General features: G+C 37.2%; 1 protein-coding gene across 1 annotated transcript; it reads right to left on the reverse strand.

Annotated features, from left to right (window-relative positions):
* Nucleotides 1–981: 981 nt before the first annotated feature.
* Nucleotides 982–2102, reverse strand: LOC145208858 (phosphatidate cytidylyltransferase 2-like). Its single transcript, XM_080079108.1, has 6 exons — nt 1956–2102; nt 1728–1826; nt 1515–1625; nt 1396–1449; nt 1210–1332; nt 982–1134 (listed from the first exon to the last, which is right to left on the reverse strand). Exons 1-6 carry the CDS (start codon nt 2007–2009, stop codon nt 997–999), a joined length of 579 nt encoding a protein of 192 aa, XP_079935234.1. The 5' UTR covers nt 2010–2102; the 3' UTR covers nt 982–996.
* Between the last annotated feature and the right edge of the window lie 7740 nt (nt 2103–9842).

The raw sequence follows: 9842 nt of genomic DNA on the forward strand, positions 1-9842 counted from the left end.
CTAACAACGAGCATTTAAAAAACTTTTATCTTGCAAAAAAGTCAAGTTTATTTTTTCATATTTAGTTTGTTTAACAAAGTTTTGCTTGACATTATACGAAACTGAAGCACGCTTATTAGGTTTAAATCGCGTCATATGTGTGAAACCTTTGCCAAAACTGAAAATGTGAGTGATAACTTAATAAAACGACATGCATTGCTGTGCAAAACAGCTGATTTCTAATCACCGAAACGACGTCTCGTAAAACGTCTGTCCGACGTCAAGCTGAGCCCTCCCGCTCTGCCCTATTATTCGTAAACGTACTCTCTTGGGACTTCTGCCTACAGTGTCTTTCTTGACCAAACGAGCGTTAGACACATTTACGTTTCGGGGGTCTGTGGGTGTGTCGCTGGGTCATTCGGGGTCAAACTTCAGGTGGATCAAGTTCAGATTAATATCTAACATATGTCCAAATTTGAATAAATTTGAAGCACTCTTTCTTTACTAAACGACCGTTACAAACCAGCGTTAAAAATTTTACGTTTCGGGGGCCTGTGGGTGAACCGCTGGGTAATTTGGGGTCAAACTTCTGGTTGACCAAGTTTGAATTAATATCTAACATATGTCCAAATTTCAATAAATTTGAAGTACGCTTTCTTCACTAAACGAGCGTTACAGACCAGCGTTAAAAATTTTACGTTTCGGGGGCCTGTGGGTGAACCGCTGGGTAATTTGGGGTCAAACTTCACGTGGACCAAGTTTGGATTAATATCTAACATATGTCCAAATTTGAATAAATTTGAAGCACTCTTTCTTGACCAAACGAGCGTTACAAACCAGCGTTAGACAGAAAAAAGAAAAAAGAAAAAAAGAAAAAAAAAATACGGACAAAAACAATATGTGTCCCCTTCAGGGAAGGGGACCCATAACAATGTTTTGTTAAATGTAAACAAAACCCAAATATTGTTTGACAAAATAACTTCATGCAAAAGGCTGCTTAACACATATAATATATCATTATGTCAGTAATCTTACCATGAAAAACTGAAGGCGATATCGCTTCTTGACCAAACTTAACACAAAGAGCATAAACCCAACCAAATACCCCATGTAGGAAATCATTCTGTGATATTTGGCAAGAAATGTTAGATACACCTGCAATTGTCAAAAATGTTCAACAATCATACACAGTATCAAAATTTTTACAATAGAAAATAAGACCAACCATACCTCGCTTTGTATTAGTGTGGAAAAATGTACAGCAAGTGTTTCCCCATAGAAAAAGTAATTGGAACAAATCAAAAAGTACCAACTCAATGTTCGAAACCAAGGCAGGTCATAGGATTTGTATACCTGTTGATATTGTATTTTTTAAACCATGTAAGAAATGTAAATACACTTTATATTAAAACACACCTGATGTCCAATAGTGATAATTTCATGGAAGCATTTAACTTGACACAAAATAACCTATTTGGAAAACAAAAACATTTTTTTGTTTATTTCAGCATAAGGTTTATTTAACTTTAACTTACACTAAACATGAATCCAATTGGTCCTATGTAAATAAGAATGGCAAAAAAACCAAACATGACAATGGTGAAGAGGCCCCTGACCCACCAGTTTTTCCATTTAGGCGGCAAGTCCTAGAATGATGTAAGAAATTGTAACAATGCAAAAACAGGTTGCACATCTGAGCACAGTACCACGCTGAAAGTTTAATTTTGCCAAAAGTTTCACTTATGTACCTTCAAAGCCTCCTTCATAAATTCTGGAGTTTCATCTTTCGTAGTAGCAGGAGCTGGCTCATTTTGTGTTTGACTTGAGTCGGTGAGAATATCTAAATCCTTCAAAAAATAAACACATAAATCTCAAAAGTTCTCCCAAGGATAAAGAATCATAAATATTTATCACTAAATTTTTTATTTTGTAATATATTTGCCAACCTTAGAAAAGGCCTAGCAGTTAATTTTTACCTCTTTATCACTGGGCTGCTCCACTTTTCGCTTACGCACAGAACTATCTGCCATTTTTCTTTTCAAAGCAGTTTGGTCACAACATAAAACTATTCACAATAATGTCTATTTAAACCTTGCTATTGATAAAATTTAGGGATCACAAGTCAAAACACTACCAGCATATATGTATGTTTAACGGGTGACACTAAACGCTGAATGGGCGGGGCGTCATGAAAACCGCTGAATATCGGGTTAAATTGCTGACGGTTAGTGCTATTAAGGTTGGGATACAGTTTTATACTAGAAAATCATTAAAACTAATTCCCCCGGATACATTCCGCGACCGAGGGAAACATTCAGCAGCCGAGGGAAACTTCCCGCCCAAGCATTTTTTCTGAATGCCAGGAAACAGCCCAATAAGTTTTAGGCAGGGACATTTTTTGATTCATATACTATTATAAAACCTCAACCCAACCCTAATAGCACTAACCGTCAGCAATTTACCCGATATTTAGCGGTTTCCGCGACGTCCCGCCCATTCAGCGTTTTAGTGTCACCCTGTTTAACCAACTACAAGTCAGCGTAAAGTCACACAATACAGATCTTCTGTGTACAACTATCTCAAAAAATAGTCCCACAAGCCCATGCACGGCCCTTAAGCCTGCATGCAAGACCAGTTTCAGCAGGCGCAAAGCAAGTGATAGAGGTTAAGGCAGGTGCAAAGTATTTTTTTCATTAAAATCATGCGTGCAGCTGCCATACACTTCAAACTGATTCTAGGCTAGCATATTAGACATCAGGAAATTCACTTACACATATTATATATTCATAATGAGCCTTAACATGTTCTTAAATTGCAGCAAGTAATGGTTTTCTTAAACTCCTTTTTCAGGGTCTGGTATACTTTCATGACCCAACGTCATAACTACGTCCTGCCTGTACATACACCAATGACTTTTACATATGATCAACTACGTCATAGTACGGATACGTCACGCACATAATGACGTCACTGTGACGTCACACATTTTCCTGATCGCACGACGAAAATTTCACACTTTACGAAATACACATCGCAGAAAGCTGAAATTGGTGTGTGACGTCATCCAAAGCCTTGATGACGTCACACACCAATTTTCAACTTTCTGCGATGTGTATTTCGTAAAGTGTGAAATTTTCGTCGGGCGAAAGGGAAAATGTGTGACGTCACAGTGACGTCATTATGTGCGTGACGTATCCGTACTATGACGTAGTTGATCATATGTAAAAGTCATTGGTGTATGTACAGGCAGGACGTAGTTATGACGTTGGGTCATGAAAGTATACCAGACCCCTTTTTCACAAATAAAACAAACCACAAAATTCCCATTTCTAAACCTCAAGTATAAATTTGTCGCTTTTGATTTTGCTTAGTTTTAAACAGACCCAATAGAACACACTATTGTAAATGGTATAGTAATTTTTTTCGAATGCATTACATTATAAACTCGCTACAAGACGAGTAAGACTAATCACTGTCCACTTGAAACTTGTGGTCCTTAATTCCTGTTCCCTCGTAATTTAAAATCAAGTTTTGCTATTGCCTGAAAGACTTGAATGCTGACCGATGACAGTTTCTTTTTCTGTCACCTCTTCAGACCGTTTTGCGAAACCGGGAAAACTGCAAACTGCAAACAAACGCTTTAGCGGTGGTGACTGGTGCGTAATATTTCGTTACACCTCGCTGCACATTTTAAAAACGACCGGTACATAGTTTATTTTGAACCAGTTCAGCCCTTCAATGTTATTTAAAGCTTTGCAATTGAGAAATTTAATTATTACTATATTGCTTCAATAATCCATGTTCAATATGATACAGCAATTTATTCAAAATTAAGGTGGACAAACTGGCTATATCCTGGCCTTTAGTTTATAATAGGACAATTAATTTGTCAAGGTCAAGTGATAGTTAAAATAACCACAAGGAAAGTCCGACTAACGAGTGAAGACTGATCAGTAACGTTTATTTATATGTTGTGCTTCAGCCTACATTCTACAACCCAGCAACTCAATAACTCAACACCAACCTAGCAACCCTACACATTTTGGCTGTGATCAAAAAATAATAATTTTGGAGCTTAGATTAGGCTATTTGACACCGTAAAAACTTTATGCTGTGATTGTGCTCGGGGGGCGAAGACGCTTTCCAACTTGGAATCACTACCTTTTGGCCTCCCCAATAGTACTCTTCCCTAAATTTCGGTCTGAAACGCGCCTATTCGAAAATGCTTCCTTCTGCGACCCACAAAAGTATAGGCTGCAATAACAATTCGCAATTTGAAACAAATCGTGGCGATTGTTTACGTCACCGAGTCACCGACTATTATGACACTTGCTTTACAACAGTGCTTCCAAACTATTGGTCGCAACCCAAAGTAGGGTCGCCTAAAATTTATTTTGGGTCGCGGGCATTTTCTTTTCTTCGTTGTGTAACGTTTTTAAGTTCTCCACGGGTTTGAACTGTTGTGTAATAATAATTTCATTACAAAATTTCTGTTTTTGTGCAATGGTTGATTTTGTTTGTGACGTCATTTCCAGCACATTGCAAAGTATACTACTTAGTAGTCTTTGGCGCGACCAAAAAGGTTTACCTTATCAACAAAGGCATCATTTATTAGGCTCTTGATATCAACAAAAGCATGACCTGTATCATTATGTTACAGGGGGGACGGATATTTGGTTGTCCATAAAAGCTATTAATCCACATATATTCGCGAAACACCCTAAACGAAACTTCCTTTTAATCGCAAACATCACGTTCCATGCCTTTGATTTAGTAATGTCATAGCCTAACTGAGCTATTCGTTATCGTAGGTAGGTGTAGTAAGGCTGCTTAAAATAATGAAATCATCAATATAGCTACATAAAAACAAAATGTCAATTCCTGAAAAAGGGACAAATTTGTTCTATAAATCTAATGCAATAATTTCATATCAATAAATCAGCGGTTCCACACATTTACACGTTGTAAATAGTGTCGGATCTATTTTATATTTCACGATTCACGAAGCCGTCAGTTTTACATAAAATTTATTTAGACGCTTAATTTCTGATGAACGACGTTGTAGGCTATTTGAGCTTTTAAGTACTTGAAAGTCTACGAACGTAAGATTAAAGATCACAAAAACAATTACTCAAAAACATGAGTTTTTACTATTTTTTGGGTAGGCCTAGGGCCCTATAGGCTAAATAGCCTATATTGTGCTCTAGCCCAGGGCTTCTCAAACTGAGGGTAGCGACCCAAATTGGTGTCGGGAAATATAATTTTGGGGTCGCGAAACATCTTGCGTTATTATGTTATTTTCCCAATAAATGGTGTACGTACGAACAAAATCGTTTTCTCGGTCGGTTTCGTCATCGTTGAGTTGCGCCTTCGCCCTGGATAGCTTGGTTTTTCACAAAAAATGCCCCTTGACATTTGCAATGGGACGTTTATTAGTAATGGACGTTTTTTGTTTAAACATCATTCACGTGTATAGCGCTATACCAGGGATCACCAAACTGCGGCCCGCGTTTCAAAAATTAACATTCAAAAAGTTAATTCACTCCTTACGAAAGTTTTTCTGTCACGGTATGTACACTGGATGTTACCTAGTTTTATAGGTTTAGAATGTTCAGGATTGGTCCTAATCCGATTTATTACGTCACAGACAAGACTACAAGTGTTAATTGTGCGCAAACAATTGCCTTATTTTGTTACTTGTGACGTAATATACAAGCATGGCTCGTGAGATGAAACTAACTATATAATTTAGTGGTTCTCAACTCGTTTCGGGCCATGGACCCCCGGCCCGTGGCCCCCGGCCCCCGGCCCCCGGCCAAGTAAAAATGATGTCGTAGACCATTTCTGTTTCGAGCAAGATTGAAGTACCTATGCGAAACAACCATTTGGGCTTGAAACATAATTCTTTAAAACCGATTTTCAAGAAGTCAGATACAATTATTAACAGCTTACATTTTAATAATATGCAATCATCTCCTGTTGATCAAGAAATTTAGTGAACGACATGTGGACCACCCAAAAATTTATCATGGACCACTATAGTGCTCCATGGACCACCAGTTGAGAACCATTGATATAATTCAACAGTATTTGGTATCTGAACGTATTTGGTTCAGCTTTTCGTTATAAATGCCAAAAAACAAATACTTTTATCAAACTGGAACTACTTTTGTTTATATAGGCCTACCGTACATCATCAGTTGAAGGACATGTAACCATTTTTAATGAAAACAAGATTTCTTCCCAGACGAAATTTGACTATAAGTCGACAGCATTTTTGTGGACAAATGAACTAACCGGAACCAATTCAACGGTGGGAGCCAAGATCATTAGTAAAAACAATAGTTCGACCTATTGGAAAATGTTAGATTACTTTTTTGAAAATAATTTTGAACTCGGAGCCAGTGAACGATACACGGTAAAAAGTTAAGGACAAACTGTTGGAAATTTCGCTCGTTTTATTATCATTTCTTTTCAGAAACTAGAGAATGCACAGTTTTTAAGAAAGTAAGTACTTTTCGCAATTGTTTTGATTTTTAATCAGGTTTAAGTGGAATAAGTTTCAGTCATAATTGGATGGTCGATCGAGTGACAGTCAAATATCAAGGACTAAAATTCGAATTTCCTGTTTGCGATTGGGTTGAAAGCGAAATAATTTCAATCCCCCAATGGACAAGGTAGATGTTAAAATAGTTGTTTTGTAACGCGTTTTTCGGGAATGTTGCTGTACAAAGCTGACTTTATTGTAAAAATTAATTATAAGAATATATTGTAAAGGTCACACCGCAAAAACTCATTGCGCGCTTTGTTACGTCACAAAAGTAATAGTTGCAGTTGTATTTGTTACTTTAATTGTGCTGATACTTGTTTTTCCCCTAATAAACTGCTGTTTTGGCCTTATCAATACATAATTTTGACCTAAACTTTTTCTCAATTCTGTTCCAAAGACTAGCATTGGATCAAGTTCACAAATGGCGTTCAATGCATTTCAAAAAATCATACAAAAAAAACGATAAAAACGTAAAACGGGGATCGGAAAAATGCAAGTTATCCTTTGGTAATAAGCACATCCTTTGGTAATAAGCAGTCTTGCATGCTAATTTGTATTGGAATAGTAGATCCCGAGCGTTGGACTGCCTCAAAAGTCGATCTAGAATCAAACAAGGGTTGGGCACCCCTGCCTTACATCTTCAAAATTATATGCTGCGGAACTTCCAAAACTAAACGATTTAGTTAGAAAGCCAAGGTCAGAAGAAATTCTCCAAAAACAGGTTTTGATATTGTGGAACGAGATACAGCAAAACGGCGCTTAATGCTGCAGTAAATGCAGGGTTAAGTTTGATAAAGGTCGGTTACGTTAGATCAGGGGTGGGCAAACTACGGCCCGCGGGCCGCATGCGGCCCGCCAAAGGAGTTTATGCGGCCCGCCAAATGTTTCCCAGTAACGCTGAATAGTACTATGAGCACAGGCGCAGAGTTTTAAAAATACCGGGGGTGCGACTTGCCGATACCAATGCCATATTCAGTATCTGTACCCGTTCGATACTTTGGAACTAAACACAGATACTTTTCACGTGCTTTAGCCTGTTTTTTCTGCCACGTTATTATGCAAATCGTCACTTGACACAATTTCTTCGTTCGATAAAAGTAAAAGCGATTCACGTTTTCAAAAACAGCCCACTTTGCACTGTTGACGCCCAAACTTTGGTCACTTTGGATCATGTTTAGGTCGTTGCAGTACTTTTTGTTTAATGTTGGCACTCGGACTTTATTAACAAAAAAACGTGGTTCAGCCTTTGTTGCAACAAACGCTTGTTTTGTTTGAAACAATTACAATTGTAGTGTTTTAACCAACGTTTGTACAGTCATGAACAAACGTATTTGCATAAAGCTGAAAATATACTATGTAATAATTTTGCGCAGGGGTGCACAACCTGCGGCCGCAATCTATTTTGCCAAATATTTTGATTTTTAAACTGCTAAAACAGATTTCGTGGGACTGGAAAAAAGATTAGCAGTCTAGTAACCATATGTGCCAGGCTTTTTATCCGCTTATTACGTGCAAACAATGCGAAAAAACAGGCACTGCAATCGTCACAATACAGTTTATGACGTCATAAACAGTTAGCTCCGTTGAGCTAAATTTATGCACAAGTTAGAAATTGTTAATCAGAGCATTTTAGGCGACTTTAAATGGTATATATATGATACAAACCTTATTCTTTGCATCAGTTGTTTTAAAACAAAACAACAAGCAAGCAATTGGCGGTCGTTGGTGAAATACTATGCGGACCGGTAAGATTATAAACTTTTGAATGCGGCCCTTGCACTGAAAAGTTTGCCCACCCCTGCGTTAGATGGTTTCGAAACAATATGTGGTTTTAAATTTGTACATATAGTTTTACCATTTATTTGAGGTGTTCATAAATACCTTGTAGTGAGCAATACTATTTGAAGCCTGCATTTTATGTATCTAATGCCATCTTTTTACTCCTTACTTTTTCACTGGGGGTATCATTTTCTCAAGACCCACGCTTTGTCGGAAACTTTCTGTGTGGCCGCACATTTAGATGTTTTCCGCACTGTCACCCCCTCTACAAACTGTTCCACATCTTACATCAGTTATGACTAGGGCAAGTTTTTGTTGCACTAAAAACGTGAGAAAGTTGCACTTAATTTCAACAAAAGTTGCAGTAAAAAGTTGCATTGATGCACAAGTTGCATTTATGCATACTTCTTGGAGTTAACATTACTAGCGGGCCGCAGGTTGGACAATCCCTGCCTTAGACTGTCATCTTAACAGATAATGCTGTACAGGCGTTTTCGTCCACCAGGTTGCATATTTAACAAAAATGTCGTTCAACTGGTGTTAATGTTAAACAAAAATACTAGTTGTTTCTATCCATAACTCTGAAGAAGTCCTACCGTTCTGGTGGACGAAACGTCAGCGAAAATACAAGTTATGGATAGAAACAACTAGTATTTTTGTTTAACATTAACACCAGTTGAACGACATTTTTGTTAAATCTTAACAGATATCAAGGTTATCGCTTCTAACTTGCAAAATAACGAATGCACTTTCATATAAAACTTTATGCTTGGCTGGGGTTGTTGAACTTCAAGCTTGCAAGCCAACTGTTGCGTCATAGATGACATTGAGATGCAGCTAATCCATCACATAGCTCTTTGTTATGCAAATCAAAGAGAATAGAACCATACTAAAAATAGTTTTATAGCATGTTTTTTAAATCACTCCTTTACATTTTGCGCAATACTTGATAAAAGTTGCAGTCAAAAGTTGCACGAAAAATAGAAAAAAGTTGCAAAAAGTTGCAACATAAAATTCCTACAAACAGCTTATAACATCATACTGCATAAATTCTGAGTATTTAGGAAGCTGCCGGAAGCTGTAAAAAAAAGTTGCAAAAGTTGCAAAAACTTGCCCTAGTTATGACACTTAACGAGGAAGCTAGAAATGTGCCACCTAGTGCACTCGCCAACCAAGCATTTTCACGAAGTAAAATCACCTTTATGACATCAAGAATCAAAAATAAAGAAGATGTGATGATTTACATGTCATGCAATATAGTAATATACCAACAAACATCTTAATTTTTAAATGAACTTCTTAAAATGAACGTTTTATTAGTAAAAAATGACACATAACACAAGTAAAATCTGATTTCGACTAGCTGGTCATAATCTTTCGCGTTCTAACAAAGTGCTGACTTAAAATATGTTTGTGTAAACAGTTCGTAAGATTTTTAATCCGAAAAATAGTGGATCGTTTTATAGTTCGAATCTGAATGTGTTTTGTTAGATGGACTGGAAACGATCAGGTAGATATTATATCTTTTCAAGAC

This window comes from Phallusia mammillata, unplaced genomic scaffold (assembly GCF_965637545.1).
Source record: "Phallusia mammillata unplaced genomic scaffold, kaPhaMamm4.hap1.1 HAP1_SCAFFOLD_383, whole genome shotgun sequence".
NCBI classification, from domain to species: Eukaryota; Metazoa; Chordata; class Ascidiacea; order Phlebobranchia; family Ascidiidae; genus Phallusia; species Phallusia mammillata.